The sequence below is a fragment of the Lonchura striata genome, chromosome 8 (assembly GCF_050655825.1).
Source record: "Lonchura striata isolate lonStrDom1 chromosome 8, ASM5065582v1, whole genome shotgun sequence".
Taxonomy (NCBI): Eukaryota; Metazoa; Chordata; class Aves; order Passeriformes; family Estrildidae; genus Lonchura; species Lonchura striata.
The window spans coordinates 29,230,967-29,256,356 of NC_140710.1; the positions used below are offsets into that span (position 1 = coordinate 29,230,967).

The 25,390-nt window shown below is 54.5% G+C and overlaps 2 protein-coding genes and 1 long non-coding RNA gene across 5 annotated transcripts in view; 2 read left to right on the forward strand and 1 right to left on the reverse strand.

The window, feature by feature from the left end:
- Positions 1 to 16,929, forward strand: LOC110478934 (protein FAM163A). Of its 2 annotated transcripts, XM_085586709.1 has the most exons (6): positions 1 to 475; positions 590 to 740; positions 12,100 to 12,195; positions 12,554 to 12,576; positions 13,051 to 13,165; positions 14,009 to 16,929. In XM_085586709.1, the coding sequence occupies exons 5-6, from the start codon at positions 13,073 to 13,075 to the stop codon at positions 14,411 to 14,413; spliced, it is 498 nt and encodes a 165-aa protein (XP_085442835.1). In that variant the 5' UTR covers positions 1 to 475; positions 590 to 740; positions 12,100 to 12,195; positions 12,554 to 12,576; positions 13,051 to 13,072; the 3' UTR covers positions 14,414 to 16,929. The 2 variants fall into 2 exon arrangements, with proteins under 2 accessions (XP_085442835.1, XP_021401537.3); XM_021545862.3 differs by lacking the exons at positions 1 to 475; positions 590 to 740 and adding an exon at positions 1,774 to 1,986.
- The window catches only part of LOC110478992 (ADAMTS-like protein 2), a 22,212-nt gene continuing 13,730 nt past the window's right edge, over positions 16,909 to 25,390 (reverse strand). For both annotated transcript variants that reach the window (XM_085586705.1, XM_085586706.1), the window contains exons 8-18: positions 25,132 to 25,307; positions 24,459 to 24,888; positions 23,368 to 23,776; positions 22,502 to 22,608; positions 22,190 to 22,316; positions 21,648 to 21,861; positions 20,921 to 21,076; positions 20,371 to 20,541; positions 18,567 to 18,743; positions 17,736 to 17,880; positions 16,909 to 17,623 (exon numbers count right to left, since the gene is read on the reverse strand). In XM_085586705.1, the coding sequence (XP_085442831.1) occupies positions 17,505 to 17,623; positions 17,736 to 17,880; positions 18,567 to 18,743; positions 20,371 to 20,541; positions 20,921 to 21,076; positions 21,648 to 21,861; positions 22,190 to 22,316; positions 22,502 to 22,608; positions 23,368 to 23,776; positions 24,459 to 24,888; positions 25,132 to 25,307 (2,231 nt within the window). In that variant the 3' untranslated portion in view covers positions 16,909 to 17,504. The remainder of the gene's footprint in view (positions 17,624 to 17,735; positions 17,881 to 18,566; positions 18,744 to 20,370; positions 20,542 to 20,920; positions 21,077 to 21,647; positions 21,862 to 22,189; positions 22,317 to 22,501; positions 22,609 to 23,367; positions 23,777 to 24,458; positions 24,889 to 25,131; positions 25,308 to 25,390) is intronic.
- LOC146766802 (uncharacterized) lies at positions 21,005 to 23,804 on the forward strand. Its single transcript, XR_014957125.1, has 4 exons — positions 21,005 to 21,200; positions 21,685 to 21,896; positions 22,704 to 22,834; positions 23,353 to 23,804. It is a non-coding gene; the product is annotated as an uncharacterized LOC146766802 (long non-coding RNA).

A 25,390-nucleotide genomic window follows, 5' to 3' on the forward strand; every position in this document is an offset into this window, starting at 1 on the left:
GCTGTAATAATGCCTCCCATGGCCCTGGCAGCGCTTGCTGAGGGGAGAAGTGGCTCTCCCTGCATCCTGGGCTGTCATCACCTCCTTGCATCCTGCCCAGAGCAGCCCAGGAAATGACTTTGTCACTTTTTCTAGCCTCCTCCTCCTCCGTGCTCGCCTGGATGTCTCTAATTCCCATCCCTCCAGCCGCTCTGAAGCCCAGCTAACAGGAAAACGCATCTCTCCTACCCTGCTCAGAAATACTCGGCGTGCTCACTTTTCTCACTCAGATCCTCTGTATTTGCTGGCCCTCTGATGTGCTGGAGTGGATGATGTGGATTCCTCTGTCGGCAGGGGGGTAGGGAGGCTGTCCCTGGCTGGGCTGAGTGCGGGTGTTTGCGCGTGCCACGCAGCCCTGCATCCCACAGCAGCCCTGCATCCCACAGCAGCCCTGCATCCCACAGCCAGCAGGCGCTTGGGTCCTGCAGCACACAGGGTAAGTGCTGTGGCAGGATCCACTTATCTGGCCTTTGCATTTCATAATTCATCCTGCCCTTTTGCTAAAGGCACAGAGCCCTTCACATCCAAACGAGCGTTCATTTCCTCCCAGCTCAGCTCTGCTGCTGGATCCCAGGGAGGAATCAGCGGGTTGGGCTCCTGGCACCACAACGAGCAGCTGCAAGGGCTGGGCTGGAAGAACAGGGAGAGCAATCTGTGCCCAGCAGGATGCCCTGACGGACGGCAAGGTGACGGAGGAGAAGGTGAGTGGTGTTTTCTGCCCAGCTTTATAGCTTGCTCTGCAGGGAGGAAAAGTATCAGTAGTGTCTTGTCCTTAGAAACTGAAGCACAGGAGAGTTTGACTGCCTCGCTGTAGCAGATGTTCTGCATTGATCCCACCAAGCTGCACTGCCTTGCCATGGCTTTTGTGCCCTGTTGAGACCAAAATCAGAGCGAAACAGGCAAACACATGTTCTCCTGGCACGGTAATCCTCACACTCTCCGCGGTCAGCTTGTGGTGCACGGCATGAGATTCAATTATCTTTATCATAGCTCGCAGCAGTGAGCAGCTCTCTGCTTCCATAGGTGATGCCAACTGCAAGCTGTACCTTCTCCAGCTTAAACTCCTGCTTGGAAGCTTCAAAACCTCCCAGCAGCTGGAAACTCTTACTGGGGACAATAGCATTTATGTGTGCGTGGATTCCCAGTGCCAGCTTGGGCTTGGGGCACACAGCAATGGGCTGAGCTTGCAGCAAAGCCAGCAGTGCCTCTGGCCTCGCACTGGGGAGCCAGTGTCTGCTAAGAGAGATGTGTTTCACAGGGAGTCGTGGGGAGGGGAGGTTGTTCTGTCTGAAACATGGTGGACAGGCTTGGCATCCCCACCCCTGGGGCTCATCCCTGTGGTGTGTGATGGCTTTTTCTCCTGGCTGTTTGCAGAGGCAGAGTACAAGTAGCTGGGACATGGTGAATGGATCAAGGCAGATCCTCTGGACACTCAGCCTGGGGCCGAGGCAGTGGTGACATCAGGAGACACTGTTAGGGATGGGAGTGCTCAGGGGACTGCAAGAGTGGCTCTGGGGTGCTGCAGGACCTGGGCATGGGGATGTTGCAGGTTTGACAGTGACTGGGGGTGCTGCAGGGCTTGCCTTTGGGGGTAGCCCTAAGGTACCCAAGAGTTCGAGGGTGCTGTCAGTGTGTGCTCCCCCGGGAGAGGATTAGGCTTTGTGTGTGTTGAATGGGTGTCCCCCCTCCTTCCCCTACCGTGGGGCCGGGGGCGGTGCTGGTGGCGGCAGCTCCGGCCCCGACAAACTCCACCCCCGCGGCCGGACCCGCCTGGGCGCTCCCGCTCCACCGCTCCGCTGATTATTCTTGCTATTATTTATTATTCCCGCTGTTACTGCTCTTGCCCTCCTCCTCTTCCTCCGGCCCTCCCCCGCCGTCCCGGCCCGTCCCCGCCGCCGCCGCGCTCCGGAGCCGCCGCCGCCCGCTCTGCCCGGCCCGGGCGCCCAGGTAGGGCTGGGGCACTCCGCTGCTCGCCTCCCCCGCTCCGCGGCTCGCCAGGGGCGCCGGGGCCAGGGAGAGGCTCTGCCAGGCATTGGGGCTGCCATGGGAAAGGGGGGAGCCCGAGTGGTGGGGAGCGCCGAGCACAACGGGGTGGGATGCTCCCAGCATCATCCTGACCCTGCATCCCGGGGCTGCTCCGGGTCCCTGCGCCACAGCTTCGTCCGGGCAAAAGCTCTGGGGTTGTGGTGCCCTACAAGATCCTGACACGTTTTCTCGGCGTTGTGTGGTCCAAATTAGCTCTGTGCTGGGTTTGTTGAGTCCCCGTGAACTCTGATGGCAGCTCGGGTGGGTAGGAGAGAGTTTTCCTGTCTCTAAATCTACTTCTTTGCAGCCACTTGAAGTTTTGGAAGTCCCAAGCCAGGGGCTTAGCCTCCTGCTCCCTCTCCTGGGGCCCAAAGCTTTGCCATTCATCAAGGACATGTCAGCCCATCAAATCCCCAAGCTCACCACCAAACCTCCCCAGAGAAATGGTGGCTGCCTTTGCTGAAGTGGAGGAAATCAAATCCTTGTGTTTATTCCAAAGGATCTCTGTTTTATCTCTCGTTGGGCTGCAGTAATTAAAGGAGACCTGTGCTTGAGCTATTTGCCTGGCTTTTGTTTTCGCTTAAGGTTATCCTGGAGGATTTTATTCCCTCCAAAAGGGCATGTGGAAACATTTAGTGTTTTCAGCTGTATTTCATTTGTGTACTATTGATTGTCTCTCCAGCAGAGAGATTTTCTAAGGGGTGGTGGAATATTCCACCCCGACGGAGGCTTGTGTTTCTGGGGCTGTTTTTTTCCCCCTTCCCCAGCTTTGCCCCTTGCTTCCCTAAACCTCAGAATTCCCTGTGATGCTGTTTGAGGGATACTGTGTGTCCTGGGGCTACTGGTTGGCATTCAGCTTTCTTCCTGCAGGATACAAAGGGTTCTAATCTGGGCTTTGCCAAGGACTGGGAGAAAAGGCTTTTCTTAGGAAGGACTTTTTCACCTGTTGAAAATCCAAGACAGGAGAGCATCAGTAGGCTGAACATCAGATCAGTGAGTCTGATCCTATTCCAGCACCATCTTTGCTGGGACATGAAATCCTCATCCATCTCTTTCCAAAGTGCTGGATTTCAGCCTGGCCACAGGCCTGAGGGCAGCCAGCTCCAGCGACCTGCTTAAGGAGACACAGCCCAGCCCAGCACTGTTCCAGCCCAAAACACTCTTTGCAGGGTGGAAATCAGGTGTGAAGGATTTTCCACTTGGCAAACCTTCTTCTGTGGAGAAATGCAGAGCATCCTCCAGCCATTTTGGATGGGGCATTTTGGGTGCGTGGACCAACAAGAGAGCTGGGCAGCTGTGTGTGTCTGCTGGGAAGAGTCAGGATGGAGCGTTGAGCTGCTCCCAGCTGGTGCATGATCCTTCAACTTAGCCATAGGCACAGACAGGAACATAAGGTATGCTCCTATTTCTGGGAGCTGCTTTGTGGTCATGCCTCAAATCCGATAGCCCCCAGAGCAAGTGGCAAACAGAAATAAGGTCAGGTTGTGGAATTCCCTTTGTTCCCTGCCCTGGCTGCCTCCAACTTCTCCCCCTGCATCCTCCCTCCCTGCTGTCCCCTATCCCTCCTGGCATGTCTGCCCTCCTAACCTTCCCTGTTGCTGCTTTCCCACCGAGATGAAATATTTATCGTGGCTCTGTTACCCTTGTTTTCTGGAAAACGAGTTTCACACTTCATTTGCAGGAGACATTTAGAGACTTCACAGTGGGTTTTCCTCCCCACTGGGTGAGTGAGGCAGTGTGTGTGTGACCACCCTGGCTGGCCCCGCTCCTGCCTGATGGGGCTGCTGAGATGGAGCATCCTGAGTGATGGATGAGTCTGTAGCCCTGCTGTGTGATAAATCAACAAGAAAAAAAAAATATCTGAAATCCAGCAAAGAGGTTAGCTCTGAAGGGCCCAGTTGCATTGTGCCTCCTTGCTCTGTCTGGGATGCAGTGGGTGAAAGGGGTGTGAGTAGCAACTGCAAATGGGCTTTTCCTGTAGCTTTATGGAAAAGTTAGTCCGGGACCTGATCCTGGAATGACTCCACTTGAATTTACCACAAACAGTGTGGTTTGGGTCAGGTGCTGTGCCCTGTGTTTGACCCCAGAGCCATGTGTGGCCCCAGCTTTCCCTGGTGTGTACAGCCATGGGGCTGTGGTCCAGGATCCCAATGGATGGGCCATCTCTGAGAGATGAATTCCTGGTGGCTTGGAAAGCAGAGCTGTGGCTGGGTGACCCTGTCCATCCCACAGGGTGTCTGTTTCCAGATGGGCTGTCCTCCCACAGCACACCATCAGCATCATTGTGGGTACTGTGGTGTCTGAATTGCAGAGCAGGAAAGGGGACCTGTGGCTTTCCCATCTCTGCATGGGGCAACTTTCCAGGAGGAGAGAACCTCAGGTCCATGTCAGTGGCTTCACTCTGGTGAGAAGGGCAGGAGGGGGCTTCCCAGCATGTGTCCTGAGGATGGGGATCTCCGGAGGTCAGAGTGGCTGTAAACTCCTGTTCCCATGGGTGGCATGGCTGTCACTGGGTCTGCATCCCATTGGGAAGGATGAAATATGTGGGCTCCTCGTGGCTGGTGTCAGATTCCCTGGACTGCCAGTGGTGGGGTTTGGGCTGGCTGCCCTCCAGGCTGGCTGGTTTTTAGCATGGCCACTTTGTCGTGCCCTCTGGATGGGAGGAGCAGCTCATCCCTGTGTCATGTCCAGCTCTCTGCCAGGGTGACCTGCAGTGGCTCCTGTGCAAATCCCACCCTGCTCCTGCTATGGGGTCCTTGGAAGCCCAGGGGGAAATTACAAACATTTGTGTTCCCAAGGCTAGGAAATGGTCACCCAGAGGCCCTGGAGATGGGCATCCAATCTCTGGGCAAGTCACATCTCCTCCCTGGAGCTCAGGGATGAGCAGCTGGTGGCAGCTGCCACATCGGGCAGACAGAGGGAAATGAAGAGAAGATCAGAGAGTTTTCTGGGTTATTTTTTTGGATCCAAATCACAAAGCCACACTTCCAGAGCCAGCAGCTGGCCCTGATGTCTGGCCCCAAAAAGAGACAGTCTGTCTGCCTTGTGCTTTCGGGGAGGTTCTGAGAGCCCTCCCGACTGTAGTACTGGTGCACGTGGGAGGCTCCTCTCTCTGTATTGCTGCCTGAATGCAATTAGGCTTTAATGAGTCATTAAAATAAATCTCTGTTTCTACTCCAAGCAAACATGCCGGGGGGGATGCTGACAGTCAGAGCAGCAGGTCTTGCATCATGCGGAGGAAGAGGCTGCCCTTCCCTGTGCCCTCCTTCCCAGGGCTGGCACCCTCCATCTCCCTTTCCCTTGGAAAAAAAGCCATTTCCCAAGCACCATGCAGATTAGCAGCTACTGTGAGAGTGGCATTAAAGTATAACCCGCCCTAGGGCTGAGCTTTTTGTTGGAGGAGCTGTGATCTGGGAGGTTATCTGTTCCCTGGTGCCAAAGGGCATCTGGCCAGCTGGAAGTGGGCAGAGATGTACTTGGTTTGTTAGAGATGCTGATGGCCATGTCCTGTTTAACCCTCACCCGGGTCTGGTATGCAGCTGGGAGAGATCTTAGCTGGTCCCATGGCTGGATGGAGATGCTGGTGAGGCAAGGAGCAAAGTGTGAAAGGGAAAGTGCAGTGATTCACCGATAGGCATCCATATAGTTTTCCTAACTGTAATGTAAGTGGGATTTAAAGACCTCCTGAGCCAAGAGGGGTGGTGGTGGCCCCTCACCTTATGGGCAAACACAAGGCTCATCTCTTGTCATTCCCCTTAACTGGTAAATAGTGCAATTACCCCTAATGATGTCAATGCTAATTGAATCCCTCCACAGTGGCTGTCTAGCTGGCACACTTGCAGGCAGGAGGGCAGATGCTGGCAGGACACGGAGGGACATCCCCTGCATGTCCCTGAGGAGCAGCACCCTTCAAACACCTGTCACTGTTTCAGCCACAGTCCCCAGGCTGCGGGAGGGCACGGGTTAAACCCAGGGGGTGAGACAGAGAATTTATTTTGTGTTTTATTTTAGCAAAACACGTAAACTGGGTGACGCTGTGGCACAACGGATCCGCCCCGATGTGCTGTGCCGGGGCACTGCAGCTGATGGGATTACAGAGGCTCCAGCCTCATCCAGAGCTTTTCCCCTGGGCTTTGCTTTCGGGAGCAGAGCTTGCTACTGCATGGAAAGGTTTTGCACAAGTTATGTTTCATGTGTAAGGCTGGGAGGAACTGGAATAGGGCAGTAAGGACAGATCCGTGTGGGAACTGGGAAACTGGGGAAAGAGTTTTCATGGGAATGGTGGAAATGAAGTGGGAAGGGTGAGATGTCATCAATGTCCAGGGCAAGAAGGGTGACAATGAAGTGGTGCCTTGGAGGAGAAGTTGTCCTAGGGGTTATTTCACAGAAAGCTACTGAGAAACTTGCTTAATGGAAAAAAAAAATCTTTGGAAGGAAACTCACTGCTCTGCTTGGCTGGATCTTGTTGAGGATGCACTGTGGGTTTTCTCTGAGCAATGCTTCTGGGATTGAGCCTCTTCTTCCACTCTGTGCCTGGGATGAAGATGTGTTTGGTGACTCTGAGTCCTGGTGGAATTGCACCCACTGGAGAGCAGAGCATGCACCTTCCTGTGGGGAAGGAGCAAGACAATCAAACGGGGAGAAGATTATATATCCACAGAGTGTGTTTGCAGCCCCAAGGGAATGGAGAGATTTGGCTGAGGTCTTCATGTCCTTGGGGAAGAACCCGCTGGTGTGAGAAGTTAAAGGTTTCATCTTGAAGCAATGAGAGTGCTGGAAAGACCTGCCCAGGGCTGGGAATGAACTGTGGAGCATCCTTGGCAGGAGGCTGGCTGATCACACTGCTGGGGAGAGTGCTGGGAATGCTGGCTGGTGCTGGGGAACACCTGTGCTGTGTTGGTGCCTTGCCACGGGGTTAAATCAGTCATGGGGATACCCACAGCAGTGCAAGGCGCAAACATCAAGGGTGGAATCAGGGTGGAAGCAAATAATCTTTCCTGCTCCTTTCCAATCTCACAAGGATCCATCTTTTCCTGGATGTTGTAAGCACCCATTGTGACAGGGGCAACACGGGTGCAAGTAAGATCCAAGCCCTTGCTCTCCAGGTCTGTGTCCTCCAGGGATCCACAGCACAGCAGGATCCAGCCTGGGCTCTGGCTCTCCTCAGGCTGTGGCCATAGGAAGGTCCCAAGCCTTTTGCACACGTGTGTGGGGAAATTCCCCAGCGTTTTGGCCAGGGTCAGTCTCACCTGGGACACACCCAGCACCCCGGCTCGCTGCACTCCCGGCTGCTGCAGCTGCTCCTCACGGGGTGTGTGGGTGCTGGGAGGGACGGTGCCTGCAGCAGGGATGCTGGCCAGGTGCTGCCTGGCTCCGGAGCGCCCGTGGGGATCTGACGTGCGGGATAATCTCAAAAGCCTTTCTCTGTGTGACTTGGCTTCGTGCCACCGGTTTTGTCCCTGGTTATTTTGGGAGCGCGGCTCCCCGGCACACGTTCCTGGCCTCGGCCACACGGGGCTTTCGCCAGGTCCTGGCCCGGGAGGAGCCCTGGGCACGGCGGCGGGAGATGAGCCGGGTGGATTTTCGCATCCTGCATCCCGCTGTGACGCCTTCCCTGTGTCCTGGGCTGCTCACCGCCCTTCCCGGGACCGCATCCACCCGAGCTGGGCTGACTGGGAGCCGGCTGGGCGAACACAGCGGGCAGGAGACGTGCGGGGGGATGAGGAGGGAGCTGCCGTTCTCCCGCCCTGGGTTTTAAGCCGCCCTGCAATGAGGAGGAGCTGCAAATGGGGTTGTAATTCTATAGAGACTTGCCTTGATCCAGGTGTAGCCCTGGCTGAGCCCACGGGATTTGGTGTCTGGGTGTGTTTTTGGGGACAGGGTGGGGTGATTGTCCCTTCTGTGTCCCTCCGTCGTATCCACGGCTGCAGTTAATCCACGCAGGCAGGCGAGATGGGATCTGAATAGTAGCTTAAGGAGATAAAGGGCAGATGAGATGCTCAAGTAACGAGATACCAGGATAATCCGTGCCTGAGACGTCCCAGCCTACAAAGCTGTCCTTCCTCCAGAAGTCTGAGAAGTGCTGGGAGGTCTCCCAGGAGAGGAATGTAGCTGGTCCCAGGATGTGCCAGGGCTTCACACACTTGGACAGAGATGGGAGGGGGATGCTTGGTCCTTTGTGGCTGTAAAGACAAATTGCTGTTGGCAGGGGAGCTCTCCTGGGCTCCCACAGGGCAGGATGAGGCGTGGTGTGGGAGGCAGTGAACCTGGACGGGCAAGAAGGTGGTTTTTGGTCGAGTTTGATGGCCAGGAGAAGGGATCTCTTGGGCTCAGCAGGTCAGGAGCACAGTGTTACAGCAGGAGTGCAGCCCTTCTGCTCACCTGGGAGCTGGGGTCTGCCTGGCACCTTCCACTATTGAGGGTGTTTGATTTCTTTTTTTTAAATTGAGATTAATATTTTGCCTTTTCCACAAAGCTTTTGAAAGAAAAGAGCTGATTTCACATCCTTGTTGGTATTTTGTCTTTTCTATCCCTGGGCTGGGAAGAGGCAGTGAGGAGCCTTGGGGAGCTGGTCCAAGTCAGGGAGGGAAAGCAAGGGCAGACTTGCAGCAGTTCACAGAATTTTTGATTTTGATGACTGCCTGTGACTCACTGGAGCCTCAGCTGGGGGACAGTGTCACCTCTGCGACCTGGCTGCCCTTGTGGTAGCCGGGAGCAGGGTGTTGGCTGCAGCAAAACTGCTGGGAAAAACCCATGTGGCTCAAGGCACCAAAGGCATCACAGCAGGAAAAAGCCTTGGGGAGGAAATGGGTCCCACGAAAAACCGTTTCTGCTGGGAAAAACCTTATTTGGAGATCTCTGCAGCAGGCAGAAATAAAAGTTTTCCCAATGGCTGCTGTGATTTCTGTCTGCAGACTGGTCCAGACTCTGGTATAACTCCAGCAGAGCCAGCAGCAGGTTCAGCTGATTTGGCTTCACAGTGACCCAGGGGTTTGCCACCTGGGCAGGAAGCCTGGAGACGAGCACTGGGACCAGAGGGAGGCTCCTGGGGGGCCGCCAGCCGCATCCCACCACATTGCCATTGCTCTGGGTAAAATTTCATTTGGCTCAGCTCACTTGTGTGGTGGGGTCTCCTTGGCTCTGCCCCTCCATGGTTTGGTTTATCCCCTCATGCTTTACAGTACAGAGCACCTGACATGCAGGGAGTTTGGGGGACCCCGGCCTTGCCTGAGCACCCATCCTGCCCCATGGCTGGGAGTTTGCAGCAGAGGGTTGATCCCCCTGAATCTCACTGGGCTGGGTCCGTGTGGGGCAGGTCGCAGCTGCCTGGGAGCTGCCCTGTTGCCTGCTGCCATAATCTGTTTTGAAAAGGCAGCCCCTGATGCTGGTTTTTTCCAATTAGGCCCTGGGAGATGACTCTGGTGAGGCAGCGGCCGGGCTAATTTACCAGGCAGACATTTCATTGAATTATCCCATGATCTGCAGAGCAAAACCAGGAGAGCAGAGCTTAGGTTGGGGCAGGACTTGTGGCAAGGTTTGGCATGATGCTCTTGGTGTATAACCGTGCCCTGCCCCAGCCTAAACCTGCTCCCGAGCTCTGCTGGGAGTGCTTGACCCCTGTCGGGTGGCAGGGATGAGCTGAGGCTGCAGGGACAGCCAGGGTGAGAAAGGACGGCAGCGTCTCAGCTGGGCTGGGAGTGCTGCTGGCTGGCAAAAACCTCGCCATCGACTTGCAAACCGTGCAAATCTGCTATGGACGTCATTGAAGGAGAATAAATATAGAAGGCTGAGATGCCACTCGTTCGCAGAGTCACTTTTCAGGCCCTAACTTGGAGCAATTAAAGAAAATGTATCTCTGCAGCAAGCGGCTCTGCCCGCCCGCCCGGAGGAGTTCGACAGAGCCACGGACCCGCTGGGACCGAGGGACACCGCTCTGATCGCTCCCCGAAAGGCAGGGAGGACGGGAACACAGCCCTGCTCGTAGAAATCCTGGTTTTATTCGGATGATCCGTGTGCCACAGGGTCCCCGCGGCCACCCGTGGGTTGTTGCCTCTCCCGGGGCACACGGGAGCGGGTGAGCAGCGAGTGCCAAGGCATCTGCTCGGCCTGGGATATTTAAATATTTAAACAACTCTCGACTCCCTTTTTAAGCCAGAAGGAGAAAGGGGGCTATGCCTCCAGGAATTGGATTTGTGCATCCCCCTCTGTGTCCTATCCTGTTCCTCTGTGTCTTATCCTGCTCAGCTCACAGTGCAGCCTAGGCTTTTAGAGGGTCCATAAAAATGTTTGGCCTTTTGTTGGGATGGAGTGGTGGGGCTGCGTGGAGCTGAGCCAGCGGAACCCAAAATCCTCCTTTCCCAGCAGGTGGGGATTTGTTTGGGAAGGGTGGATGGAAAAGGGGCATGGGCTGGTTCCTGGTGGCAGAGATGTGAAAAGGCTGCTGTAGCTGTCCTGCCCCTTTCTGAGCATACTTAATTTGTAATTCCCAAAACCTCAGTTACTGCTGAGACTATGGCTCTTTCTCCTTCCCTGGGAGGTGTTATATTCCCTTCTTCATCCATGCAGAAGAGAGCTGTGGGCTAGAGAAAGCTATTTTATCGTCACAAATGTGGTAGGAAATGAACTTCTGGGCTGCTGGTGGGTTGAGTTTGGGGAAGGGGAGAAGGGCAGGAACTTCCTCCTCTTGAAAAACACCCCCTCCAAAGAGAAGAGGAAAGGCAGCGCTTCTCTTGTGCTTCATTTTCATTTTTGCCTTTGTTTAACATTCACTATTTTAATAAGGAAGAGCTCAGTTCCTGAGCAGGACTAGTGAAATGCTGACCCCAGCATTCCCAGAAATGGTAACACCAGATATGGAGCATGTGGAAGCTCAGCCATCCTCTGAGACACTCAGGTCTCAGAGGTGACCAAATGATCCCCAAGGCTAGTCCCTCCTTGCCCAGGGTCATTCTCCAGGGCTGCCTGCTCACTCCAATCCTCAGGCTAATTGGATGCTGCTCTCTGAGCTCTAAATCAAATCACAGCTCCCATGAAATGAAGTTTTCTGGATGTGAACAGCTGCCTGCATCATCCATCACCGCCCAGCTTGTGGCATGTCCGTCTTGGGGTCATCAAAGGTCAGCGTTTGCCATTTTCAGCCACCTACTGTCACCTTTTCCCTGTTAAGGAAGGCACCTGGGGAGGTGACAACTGCACCAAAGGCTCCCTGTGTGTCCCTTCACACTCCTGGCAGTGGTTCAGGGTACAGTTTGGTAACAGGGAGCAGGAGCTGAGTGTGTTGGTCTCTATTATTAGCTCTGTGCTGGGTCTCCTGATGGATGGTGATATTAGCTGGGTTATGGACATATTGATTTCTTTGAGGTTTTTTTTCCTTTGTTTCATGTGCGAGAGCGGCTCAAGGAGGAAATCCAATGCGTGCTTGCCTTTTGGCTTCCTACAGGAACTTCCCATGAGCTGAAAATCAATTTGTGGCAGGGAGGATGTGCAAACCACCGCAGCAGAGTGAGGAGGGTGGGTGAATTTTGGGGACGAAGGTTCCACACCGTGCCTGCTGGGCCAGGGCAGAGTTGGGAAGGTCTCGCCTGGAAGCTGCCACCTCTCTCCGTCAATTAGGGCCGCATGGTGAGCGGGTAATTAGATCTCCTCAGCTGCAACGGGCTGGCACTTGGGCCCTATCAATTATCCCTGCTCTGGAGGAGGCACAGAGGGACGCAGGGGCCAGTAATGAAATGCAGCTGCGCTGCTATTGCCAGGGGGGTGGGGGGTGATGGGGCCATGGCTGCACCCACCTCTTGCTCCGAGTCCTCAGTTTTGGTGAAATGGCAGATTTGGGGCACTGCGTCATCCTTTCCTGGCAGTTTGCTTTACCCACTTTTGCAGCACCCACCTTTCCTGACAGTCTCCCTAAAATAACCAATTTATTTAGCCCCAGTGTGGTGACAGAGGTGGCATTGGTGGGGATGGGGACACTGGGCAGCCCCTTTGGGAAGGGGGATGAGATGACAGTGGAGTTTTTCTCCTTGCTCTCCCTCCCAGGGCTGCCGAGTCTCCCCGTGGCCATGTGGTGCTGCCTGACCCCACCGTCTGGTCCGGGGCCAGCGTGACTGCAACATCCTGCCTGTCCTTTTCTGGGTAAGTGTCCATGGGGTGGGGGAGGATGCTGGGCCTTGCCTGTCCTGGAGAGGATGGAGGAGAGATTTCGTTTCCCAGGGGCACCTAAAACATCAGCACAATGATGCATCCACCTTCCTTGTAACAAATTTTAAAGTGGAAAAGGCCAAGTGCTGACTAAGCCAGGCCTGCGCCCTGTTCCTTTAGAGCTTGGGAAATGCCTCCTTTCCCTGCTTCAAATTAAAGAAAATGACACGGGGGTGAAGCAGGGCTTCACATTGATCCCAAATCAAGGCAAATTTTTGGGAAATGGTGAAAAGCAGGCAGGTGCAAGGGGTGCTGTCAGGCCATGTCTAACCTCTTCCTCCACTTCTTCCAGGTCCAACGCCTCCGTCACTGAACGTGAGTATCCCCTGGGTGCCATGGCATAGGGATGGGGCTGGGCGCTGCTTAGCCCTGCTTAGTGACTGACAGGCAGCTGGGGTGCAATTTTTAGGCTCAGGCTGTTGTGGAGTTCAGAGGCTCCCCTTTGGCTTTGCCTGGTGAAAAGTCCACGTTTGTTCCTGAAAATTGGATTTTCTGCCGGGAGGGTGGAAAGCATCCCTTTTGGCTCAGTAAAAGTAAGGTTTTGCCAGTGGGCTGTAGGGTGTTTGACAAAGACCCCAAGTCAGATTAGCAGTAACAGTGAAGGCATGTGATGTTGCATCTCAGGTGTCCTCTCACTAAGAGGAGGAGAAGGAGGATAATATTGCTGATACTTTTCCAGCTGGGTAGAGGGTATATGAGAATGTAATATTTTGGGATGGTTTGTGGGGATCACATCCATGATGTGATGACAAAACCAGGCAAAGTGAGTTCTGTGTCCCTGCCTTCCAGAGTTTGATGGAGAATCGGTCGGATGACAGCGGGAACTGTTGTTATCACCGGGGGAATCCTAGCGACGGTGATCCTACTGTGCATCATTGCTGTGCTCTGCTACTGTAGGCTACAGGTGAGTGTCCTCTGCCTTTCCACCCCCACCTTGCACTGGAACGGGCTCCCCAGGGCAGTGGTCACAGCCCCAAGCCTCCCAGAGCTTAAGAAGTGCTCAGACAATGCTCTGAGGCACACGGTATGTATGATTTTTGGGCTGTCCTGTGCAGGGTCAGGAGTTGGACTCTATCCTTCCAGCTTGGGATATTTTAGGATTCTGTGCTCCCCAAGCCAACGTGCTGCTGCAGGAAGGGTCTGGATGGTTTTTTTTTTTTTTTTTTGCCTGTGATGGCAGGGAGTTGAAACCTCCTATCCCCCCAGGTGCTGCAGTTATGTCCTTCCTTCCCCTAGGTGTGGGGGGTACTGCCCTGAGGCTTTTGAGGCTCTACAGCACTTGCTAATTGAGGTGCAGGCTTGGCTGGGTTTGCAATGCCAGATGGAGATTTTTATATAATTTTTTTTCCCCTTGTAAATTAACCGAGGAGGCTTTCAACAACGGCTAGCTACAAGCTCCTGCTCTTTAAAAGTTAATGTGAGGTCTGTGCCACGCAGCAATGCCTGTGTGATGAAAAGCACAGTGCTTACTTGGAGCAGTTTATCAGCTGGCAGGGTGAAATACCTTCCCCTTGCAAACCTCACAGGGGGATGGGGATGATTTCCCCAGCAGGTGCCTCCTGCAGCATGCTCAGGAACAGCTTTTGTCTGGTTTCTGCTGCTTCCCAGGGCGCAGGAATGATGGAGCAGATCTGCGAGTGGCCCCGGAGGGTTTCTCTGGCAGGGGCATGAGGGGAGTGGGGATGGGGCAGGGCTGCCCCACCAGCTGCTCCGCTTCCCCTCACACAACCCCTTCCCTTTCCCGCAGTACTACTGCTGCAAGCAAAATGACTCCGATGAGGAAGAGGAGGAGGAAGAGGAGGAGGAGGAGGAAGAGCCCGACCTGCCCACGCACTCGCACCTCGCCATGTGCAACGCCTGCAGCTCCCGCATGGTGGACGGGCAGGGCAGCCCCGCGCCGCCGCCCAGCGAGCTCAACCAGCACGGGGCTCGCACCTTCTGCCCGACCTGCTCCCCCTACGGCTCCCCCTTTTACATCCGGACTGCCGACATGGTGCGCAACGGGGGCGAGAGGGTCGCCTACACCCCCGCGTGCTGCAAGGAGATGGGGCCGGCCCTCAACATGGCCTCCCTGCAAAGCCGCACGGTGAGCCGCCACGGCCTCCTCCGCGACAGCTTCCCGAACCCGCGGGCCATCAGCACGGAGGTGTAGTCACCACTGCCGCTAGCACAGGGTGTCCCCAGCTGGCGCCGGCTCCAGGGAAGGGGATTTTCACTTGGCTTTGAGGAGAGGAGCCCGCAGCCCAGCCCGAGGCCACGCGCTCCTGCCGAGGCGCCCGGCACGGCCAAGCCTCGTGGGCCAGAAGGCGAGTGAGACCTCAAAGGGCAGCGTTGAACCGGCCACCTCCGAGCCCATCATAAGTGTCATTATTATCTACTCTCTCTCCCAAAGGGACTTGTCTAACGAGGGCTATGTACAGTACAACCTAATTTCATTTCCCCCGGCTCCCTGAGCCCAGTGAGGCCTTCGGTGTCCCCACGCAGCCAGCCGAGGTGATGCCCGCTGCCTCCGGCACACACAGCAATGGGACGATCGGCCAGGGCCAGCTGCCAGCCCCGGTGAATCCCAGTGCCCAGCAGGGCACGGCAGCGCTCCTCAGCCATGGGGAAGTGAAGAAGGGAAGATCCAGGTCGTCCTGCTCCCCTCGTGCTGCCGCTAGCAGTTAGCTTTTCTGTTCAAGTGTAAGATAGGGCACCATCTCCCACCTGCTTCGGTCTTTGCACGTGCTGAAGAAGTTCAGGACATGAATTTAGGTCACTGCCGGGGGAGGCAAAGTTCCTTGCAAAAATGCTCACCCATGCCAACAGGCACAGGCCAGTCCTTCTGCAGCCAAAGCCCCCACCTCTTCTACTCTTCACAAGCTTTCTTAGGAACAATTTTAACTCGGACCCATGAATATGGCAAGATTTTACTTTTGGGAAGAATTGAATTCCTGAATAAGCAGTTTTGGTCACCTTCAGCTTTCAAAGCCCCACCCTGACAGCTCCGACAGCCAGAGGAAAGTTTGCTTTAGGATGGATTTTGCTTTTGACAGCAACAGTAGAGCCCACTGGCTCATGTCTCCTTTGCAGGGCCCTCCCACTGGAGAGTGATGTTCAGATGGTTGGGGTCCCCCTGCTTTTGCTTCTGGAAGAAGAGGGAGCGAGACCCAATTGTGTCTTGAACATGTTGTGAACGTGGGTTCACAGGCACTGCAGCCAGCAATGACAGCCAATGACTCTGCCTTTCTGCAAAAATGAATGTGGGAAAGTTTCTTCTTCCTCCATAAATCAAATTAGGTGAAAAATTACTAAAGGGACATCTCCATCATTCCCAGGCACTTTGACAGCAACCAGTGCAGGACTGCTCTGCTGAGCACTTCCCATTCATGGCAGGGAGGAGGGACAGGGACAGCAATGATCCCTGCGGATGCTGTTGGAGGCAATGGCAGGAAACCCTTGCCATGCCTTTGCAATATAGGGTGGGACTGCTCAGAAAACGTGAGTGGTGGGATTTTATTTTCACCACTGCAATTTAGAAATCATCTCGCTGCTCACAGAAGGATTTGGACTTGACCTCCCCGTTCACACACAGAAAAAGTAGGTCTCAGCACAGAGACACACATTACCAGGCAAAAGGCTGATGTACACATTGGACCTCCCCATGCCTTGGCACTTCTGATCTGAAGAAAGGAGCCAAAACATCACAAAACATGGTGACGGTCCTTGTAACCAAACACCTTGCCCCAGCCTGCGTTTTACACACACTTCTGAGCAAATGTTATGCACCATCTCCCCCACCTCCAGCCCAAAAAGACATTGCATTTCCATTATCTGGAGACTCGGTCTGGCTGCATCGCTTTGAGAGTCTTTTTCCATTTTCCAAATAGTGATAGCAGGTTTTAATGTCCTCTCACATTAAGGGCAGGCAGGAGGGAAGATGGAAGTTACCAGCAGCAAAGCCCTCTGGATCCCACTGGTCAGCAGTCTGTGGCTCCTACTGCCTCCCATCTAGCCAGTGCTCCTCCCTGAAAAATCTTGGCTAACTTGATAAATCTCATTCCTTCCCACTAGAGCATCTGCTCAGCTAGGTCTCATCGTGCTGGGAGCCAGGAGAAGTTAATGTGTCCCAGCATGGTCTCTGCCAGACAGCCCCATGATGCCGTCCCGTGGCGGGCGCAGAGCCAGCACACGGACACGGCGGCTCCTGCCACCCAACTCTACCTCCTGGCACACAAAAAGGCTTTCCATGGCAGCGCTGTGACCTCCAGAGGGTGGGAGTAACACTCTCCTGTGGGTCACCCTTGTGGTTGAAGGAAGGCCACTCCATTGTCATCTTCGTCACAAGCAAATTAAGTGTGACCTGTCATGGGCTAACGAGGCACCAATGCTGGGGAGGCAGTTCCAGAGCAGCCAGATGGCCAAGATGAGGGTTGGCCTTGCAGCAAACACACGCCCTGGGTCTGGCACAGCTACAGGGAAATGGGTGAGTCTGGACAGGCTGAAAACAAAGGGATGCAGCTGAGAATTAGAAGGTTTGGGAGCTGGTGGAAGAACAGGATAGGGTAGGGGCAGGGATCCCAGGTTTTTTTCCACTTCAGATTCCTCCTGTTACTATTCTCTGTCTTTGTTGCTCAGCTATGGGTCCAAATTCAATGTCAGAAATAAATGAGGACTTTGAAATACAAACCAGGAGTGGTTTCTGTTCTTTTGGCAGGCAACACCAAAAGGGCTTTATCCAGTGCTGCCTGGAAGCTCTACTGGTGCAAGGATTTTTCCTCCCCACCCTTCCTGCTCCTGCTTTTGCTCCTCTTGTGTCCCCTGCTCCTCCCTGGGCTCTGGCCTAGGCACATGCATCCCAAATCCAGTTTTATAGTTTATCTCTTTATTGTGACTCAATTTTTCCGTGTGTTTTGGCAGTTGCCCTTGTAGTAGGAAGCCTGCAGGGCAGAGCAGAGGGATGCTGCTGTCCCTGCCCTGCTGCAGGCTGGCCTCGGCGCCCTCGGAGGCGGTGACAGCAGGGACAGGCTCTCCCAACTCACTCCTCAGTAGCTTTCTAGGCACTGATGGTTTGTCTTGTGTAAAACCCTCTCAGTGGAGAGGGAACAGTGATGACTAAGTCATAAAAATCCTTCCTCACTGAGCAGCCTGCTCTACAGGGACTGGCTCCACAGCCAGGCCAAGTGGGGTGGCTTCAAGTGGAAAGTCTGGGTTGAGGGGGCTGCTGCCCCTGAACTTGGAAGGAAAGTAGGGCCTGGCAGCACTCAGGATGACTTGAGGCGACAGGACCAGCAGCAGGCCTTCCTGTAGTACCAGTGCGAGCACAGCTTCACCTTCAGCACCAGCACGCAGTTGGCCGTCGCTTTGTCTTCACAGGCATCTTCTGAGGAGCAGAAGCACACAGAGAAAGGGTTACAAAGGAATTGTGCTTCCCCAGCATGGACATCACGGACAAAGCCAAGGGCTCCTCCACCTCCCTGCCCTCCCAGACGTACCTGGTGCCTCCGTGGGGCACGGCTGGAGTTGGCACGTCTGCCTGGCCTCTGGTTTGGCAGAGGGGTCACAGCCCTGAGCCAGTGCTTCCCCCTGGTAGCACTTCACCTCCCGCAGTCGCACACCAGCACCACACGTCTTGCTGCACTGTCGGGGTCAAGAAACAGCAGAGAGAGCATGAGAGGCATTTTCTGGTTTTCTATAGCTCCCAAGATCTTTGCGCTGTTGAGGTCTCCCAGTCCCTGCTTTGGATCCCTGTTCTTGAGGAGGTTTGGGTCAAGTGCCACACTGATCTCAAACTTACTCTCCCTTTTTTTTTTTTTTTTTTTTTGCTGGAGGAAAGCATCCCTGAGTTGGGGTTGGGGCAGAATAAGGGAGAGATTGCTTTTCATCTCTTTGCTGCAGCTCAGAAATATTTTTGTTTGGAGCGTTGATGCTGTGACAGAAAATGGAGAAAATGGCTGCTATAAGCCAGACACAGCTCCTCAGCCTTCCCATACCCTAAATGTTCACCGGTTTCCCTCTTAAGGGAAAGAGGGAAAGACAAAACATAGACTTCTGGCAGTGGAGCAGACATGGCTGTATCCTGCATGCCTGGAGTGTGGTGCATGCTCCTCTTGAGGCAATAAACCCCCATGCTTCAAGATTTTCTCCAGCCAGCTTGTGCCAGTCTCTCTGCTGCCTGTTCTGCAGAAGAGCAGAACTTGGGGTCTCATCCAGACTTGGCAAATCCTTGGCAGAGCAGTCTGCCAGAGAGCCTCAGCACAGATCCTGCTCCACCAACCAGGGCTATGAGGTCTCCCCAGCCCCTTCCCCACCACCCCCAGCCCTACCTGGGACCAGGAGGTGGTGAACCACGTTGAACATGGCCTCCTGAAGCAGACAGCTTGTTCCTCAGGTTTTGGAGAGGTCTCACAGCGTTTCTCAGGGTACTCCCTGTACAGCCCGTTCTCCAGGCCCACGCACAGCACCAGCCGGGTCTTCATCCCTCGCCCACAGCTGGCGTCGCACTGTGAGGGAACAGAGCAGCCTGGTAACAAATGATGCTCCAGCTCCAGGCAAGAGGGCATTCTGCTCAGAGGAAGGCTGAATGCCTGTGCTAAAACCAGTCTGACAGAGGGAAGTGCTGTCCAGGCCACAGGAGCAGGGGGTGTCTCCAGATTTCCCAGGAGCAGGGACAGATGCTGGTAATTAGTGTTCAGCTGAGTTCACCTTGGCTGGCCTCGAGAGCAGCTACTGCAGGGTGCCTGGAGCAGCCAAGCTAAGACTGGAAGAGGCTGTTTCTGTCTTATTTTATGTGTATCTCTGCTCTGAAAATCCACATAGCATGTGTATGTAGCAACCTACATCGTGGAGTACTGCCAAGCTTTGTGTGGGCCCAAGGGGCCCGAAGTGGTGCAGTGCAGGTGATGTGCACAGACAGGCACTGCTGAACCCAGAGCTATGCAGGCTGAGCTGGGAGGGCTCTCTCCCTCACAACATCACCAGGAAAAGCAGCAGAAGGCAGGATCTGCTCCCTGATGCCCATGCAGGCAGTTGCCAGTTTGAGATTTCACTGCTTTGCATCCTTTTTCACCACAGCAGGGCCAGCACAACTGGCTTGCATCCATCCTCTAGTCATCCTGAGAACTCAGTGCTCATCAGTGGAGGGAACACAGCAAAGAAGCTGGCACGGGCAAAGGTGGGGAGCTCTGGTTCTTTCAGAGCTCTGATGAGTTTCACAGCCGGTTCACAGCTGAAAATGGCACTTCAGGACTGTGTGTGACCCACACAGAGGGTCAGAGCAGGGGAGGGCTACAGACTGCCGGTTTAACCAGCCTGTGCTTGTTACTGGTGCTGGAGGAAGTTCAGCTGAATGCAGTCAGCAGCTATAAAAGGAGCAAAGTGAGAAGAGAGGCTTAGCCATGACTGGAGGGAAGAGGGCTTGGCTGCTTCCCTTATTTCCTAGAAACCTTCTTCTTTAGTGCTATACAGATCCCTGTTTTGCTCAAGAATTCAGAGAAAAAGCCCAAGCCTCACAACTGACTCAGTGTGTTTCTTTGGATACTCAGGGATTTGGATCAGCATGTATGGGGAAGCATGAAGTCTTTTGGCCTTGAGCAACAAAAACAGAGTAAAAAGATGTGCAGAGATTGAGTGTTGGGTGGAATAGAGCACCTGGACCACATTCACTGGACTGTAATCCCTGAAGCAAGTACTATTATGGTCTGGATGTGACTTTCAGCACAAGGATCTGGGCTGAGGTTCAGGTTTACCTCCAGCTGTTACGAAGCTGGTTTTGTTCAGACTTTCTCTTTACTGGTGGGAAACTCGTGTCCTCCGTGGGGGTGTGTGAACAAGGCTCTGCTGAGGAGCCAGGTGGGAGAGCAGTTTCCTCAAGGTATTGCTGCCCTCCCGTGGAGCTCCTTGAGAAGGCAGCAAACGCCACAAACTTTGGGGTTTTTATGGGGTATGGCAGGGACAAGCTGGGATATTCACCACTCCTCCTCTCTTTCTCAAAGGAGCTGGGACAAGGATACAGATCCATGTCTGGAGGGTCACGCTGTACAACTGTGCTCTGCCAAGGGAACCAAGCTCCCACCACATCCTGGGGGATATGGGGTGGAAAGGAGGTGTGAGGGCTGGTTTTGGCTTTACCTGCTCCCACTCCTGCTCCACCCAGTGTGGGGGGCAGTTCTTGTCTCCACACGGGTGGACAGCCAGGGGCTTGGTGGCCGGGTCACACTGCGAGCTGGAGATCACCTTGCCCTCCAGGTTGCGACACGCGACGAAGCGGCTCATGCGCCCCTCGCCGCACGAACCTGAGCACTTGGAGAGCAAAAGGCATTTAGACACATCAGAAAGCAGGGAACTGGAGAGGTCAGGGTTGGTGGTGCCAGCAGGGTTGAGTCTAGCGTCCAGCCCTGACACTGGGACTGTTGCACTGGATCCCAAGGGGCTTTAGAGGTTCGTTTAGTCTGGGGCTTCCATTCTCCAGGCGCAGTGAGCTTCCCAGATTATTGACTAGAGCTCAGCTCACAGTTAACCAAAATAAACAGCGAGGAGAGGCAAAACCAGAGGTTATTTTAGTTTCTGTAGGTAGGGCTCCGCCAGAAGAGAGCCGACAGAGATCTGCAGCGCATCAGCCCCGCTGCTGCCACCCCCCAGCCCAGCGCTGGGTGCGAGGGGCGCAGCCGGGCGGACTCACGGGGCCCCAGTCGGCGGCGGTCCAGCGGCGGTCGCAGGGCGGGCCCGAGCACTCCTTCTGGCCGCTGGGCTTGCGGGACTCGTCGCACAGGGCGGCTTCCACCGAGCAGCGCACCTCGCGCTTCATCGTCCCCGCCGTGCCGCACCGCGCCGAGCACTGCAAGGGCCGCACCGAGTCAGCGCTCAGAGCGCAGCCGGCGGGGGAAGCGGCTGTGCCGCCTCCTGCTTTCCTCCTGCTGCTCTAGGAGAGAGGGGAAGGGCCCCAGCAGGGAGAGGAAAAGGTCTGTCCGCCCCTATCTTTGCTGCTCGTTTATTTTGGGACCTAGAGCTCCAACAGATCAATGGGCTGATGCCTAAGCTGCTGTTCCAAGTCACTGGGCCACAACCAGAGCAGTCAGTCAAAGGGACTGCACTGGGCTTTCAGTTTTTTTGTATCTCCATGGTACTGTTTCCCAATTGCCCCTCAGTTTGTATCCTCCAGAAAAGGAAGCTTCTTGCTGGCAGGGCTTTCGCTTGGTCACTGTCCTGCTTTAGAAGTGACCTTACAAAAAATGTTTTGCAATGGAGTTTGTCTGCTGAGCAGTGCCAGAACAGGGCAGCTGCAGATACGCTCCTTGTTTCCCCAGGGTGCAGTCGGCCAGGGGCTTCCTCAGCACCCAACGCCTGCCAGCCACCTTCCTCCAGGCCCACCCCAGCCCTGGCTGCTCAGCTCCGGGAGCAAAACCTACCTCAGACCACTCAGAGAGCTCCCACTGGGGCCCACAGGCCTTGTTCTTGCAGGCTTTCCTCTCCATGGGCCTGGCCAGCCCCGCTGCCTCACAGAGGTCATCGTAGACGGAGCTGTCGAAGCCCGGCGCCAGCATCTTCCAGCAACGCACGGTGCGGTACTGGAAGCCCTCGCCGCAGGTCCGGGAGCACTCGCTCCACCGGCTGGTCTCCCACCTCCACGAGCAGAGAAAGCACAAAGGAACACCCAGGTAAGGGGGACCAGGGGCATGGGGTGGCAGGGCTGCACCTGCACACCCTCACCCAGCAGCTGCTGCTGTGGTTCTGCTCATTGCACCTGAGTGAATGCGGTGCTGACCTTGAAACCAGCTTTGCCCTTAGCAGGCAATTCAGGTCCTGAATTTTTCCCCTCTTTTTGCTTGTAAGGGGATATGAGGTCTTCTTAGTTTAAGCATACCTTTCAGCCCAAAAACAGCTGTATGCCTTGAACAGAAAATGATCCTTAGATATCTCCCTGTGGACAGTGGATGTCACTTCCACTCACCTAGGCTGGCAGTCTCTCCCTGTGCAAAATTCGTGAGTAGGTTCTGGTCGGGTCAGGGCATCACAGTAGGATTCATCCACCTCCACTCCATCGTAGCGCACACACATGGCATAGGAAGTGCTGATACCTGCTGGGCCAGCAACACCCTCAGCCGTGCTCCATCAGATCCAAGAGCCTCCTCCCACCAGCATTAAATAGCTGGAGTGCTCACTGCATCTGAAACTCCCCCTGTCATATAAAGAAATACCAGGATTCTCTCCCTCAATAGCCCAAAAAGACCTCACGTGATCAGTCAGCTTAAGCCAAACCTACCTGAAGTGCAGGTGGAGCTGCAGGGGGCATAAGCTGAGACTTTCCACCGATACATGTCAGCCAAGCTGATGTCGTCGTGGCCCACGGGGCTCACATCAAACTCATTGCTGTGGAAAAAGGAGGTAGTGTGAGCTAAAAATGAAAAAAAAAAAAATGCTGCAAACATGAAATGTAGGGAAATTCCTCCTTGCTGTCTTTGCAGATGGAAAGAAAGCCAGTGTTCCTGCTTTCCATTTCCCCCACCTTGGGCAACTCAAACCACTGATAAACAGAGAGTGCAAAGCCTTGATCCACCTCCTGAATTCAACTAGCAAGGAGAAAGCATCGCTCATAGTGAGTGTTGTGTATATATCATGGTTTGCCAGCCACAGGGTTGCCCTCAGCCTCAGCTTGTACCTCACCCCTCAAGGCATGATTTGAGTTGGGAAGGGAAGCTCAAGCAAGGTCCCCCTCATATTATATAATGTGGTGGGGAGAGTTCATGTGTGGCTTGCCAGAAATATTTATAAACTGCTCCTCAGTCTCCTACCAGATGTTTACAGAAGCTTCAGAAGCTAATGTGCCCAGAGGAATGGGACAGGAGGGGTGTGACATGGTGGTATATGTGTATATGTGACACGCTATGGATTCCTGGCCTTGTTTACAGCCACACCAGGTCCTTCAGCACCCATTTAAATGGACCCTGAAATATGTTCCAGGAGCTCCGTGTCAGGCCAGTTTTAACAACCAGTCCTTGGAGGAAGCACCTACAGCAGCTTCCATGGATAGACACTGATGAATGGGGACATCAAGGACAGCATGGGACTGGCTTGGCCCTCCCTCCCCAACCAACCATGCTCTGTTTTGCCCAGGAAATCAGGGACCACCTTTCCGTGCCAGGGGCTCGCAGAGGCTCTGCCTGGCTGGTGTCGGCGGTCGGGCTGGCCCCGAGCAGAGGGCTCTCCACAGATGCCATCATGCTGCTGTTGGCTGCTTCGCCCTGACTCCCAGCAAACACCTCCACCTTCAAGTCCTCCAGCGAGTTCTTGCGAGCCAGGGCTCTGTGGAGGCCCTGTGGCCAGCGGGGCCGGAGCCCGGCCGTGGAGTTCCTGGGGGCCAGCCGGGCTGCCAGGGGCTGCAGCTCCCTGCAAAAGGCAGCGTTGTGAGGGCCTCGGTGACAGAGGCGCCGGAAGAGACGGAGCCTGGAGGATGTCACGCGGCTGTTCTCCGACAGCTCGGGTCTCCTCATGCTGTAGGGCACAGCTGTGCTGATGGAGATTTGGTTGAACCTGAGAGCTGGAATTAAAATACATGCTTTAACTATATGGGATGGCTTGTACTTCAGCGTGTGGCATTTAACAAGGCAAAAAACATTCCGTGTTCAGCCTAAAAATCAAAAATTTCTACCAGGGAGCATCAGCAGGCTTTAATTACCCTGGCCAACCCCTCACTCTGTCCGCCCACTGCTCTAGAGCCCCATTTAAGCTCCAGTCTGGGCCTTCAGTCCTGGGCTGCACAATGTTGCACATGTTCTTTGATCCTGAACTGTTGTATGGCTCTCCCAGATCGACCTCAGATTTGACTTGTCCCGTTGCTGTCCCCTGATGATCACTGGACTGTTGCTAGGCCCTGTTGCTGTCACTGCCCTGCCTGCCAAGCCCAGGCACCAAGTGAGTGCCCTGCCTAATCCATGTTTCAGGATCACAGAACCACAGAATGAACCAGGTTGGGAAAGACCTTTGATATCATCAAGTCCAACCTATGACCTAACACCTTCTCACTGTGGCCTCCCCCTCACAGCCTCCCCTTCCCTCACAGAGCCACTGGCCCTTGCTGCTCCCTGACAGTCTCCACCCCACTATTTACCATCCTTCCCTCCTGTTCACCATGATGCTAAAGCCACCTCAGATTTCAAGACCACTGCAGAATGTCTGCTTCCAGTCAATACAAGGAGGGAAGGAAGAACAAATCAACCAACCCAACTCTGTCTCTCCACCAACTGCTGCTGCTTCCTCCTCCTCTTCCTCTCCTGCTGTGTTTGCATGATAGACCTGTCTGATCTGAAAATCGTACTTCTCCTTCTCTTCACTTTGTTCCCAGCCCCAGTCTCGGGTCTCACTGGTAGAGTTCTTCTGGAAGAAGTGCGGAGGACCAAAGTCTAATTCTTCTTGCCCTTCCCTTAGAGGAAGCTGTTCACTGGTGTCATCTGGTGACAGGGAGAGCCACGTGGCATTGAAGTCTGTCTGAGCAGCTCTGGAGTTGGCTGGAATGGGATGGCTCTGGCTGGTCACTGGTAGGTGGTGATAGAGAGGCCTGGCAAGAGCAGGGGCCGCAGTTCGGAGAGGCGGTGTCCGTGGGACAGTGTAGTCATAAGTTATGTGAGGCATTTTCCCATTAAAGTTATAGTACTGGAGGAAACGGGGAAAGAAAACAAAAGTGCTTTTATTTTAAGGGTGTGAATTTTCCAAAAGCGTTTTCTAGGGCATTAAGAGAAGACAGCATGCTCATCAATCCAAAAGGAAAGCCCCCACCCACCTGTCTGGCTTCCTTAACCCACCTACACTCAGGTCTGGCTTGGGAACCAGGTTATACTCCTCTTATCTGAGGGAGGCAGGCAAGACAGGAAAGCCTAAAGCTGGTTCCTCACATACCATGGCATTCAGAGACTGGTTAGTGGGCCCATGAGCTATGATATACTCCAGCCCATCCGAGTTCAGGCTCGAGGGCCGCCGGTACTTGAAGACAGTGCCAGCCACCCTGAAGTTCTGAGGGTGGTCAATGGCAGAGTTGCCGTTGAAGAAGAAATGCCCGGATTCATCTGCAAGTGCTTGAAAGAGAGAGAAAACAGATAAATGGGACATTCTGCAGAACTCTGGCACTGAGAACAGCAAAGAGCCCACGGATGAGGAA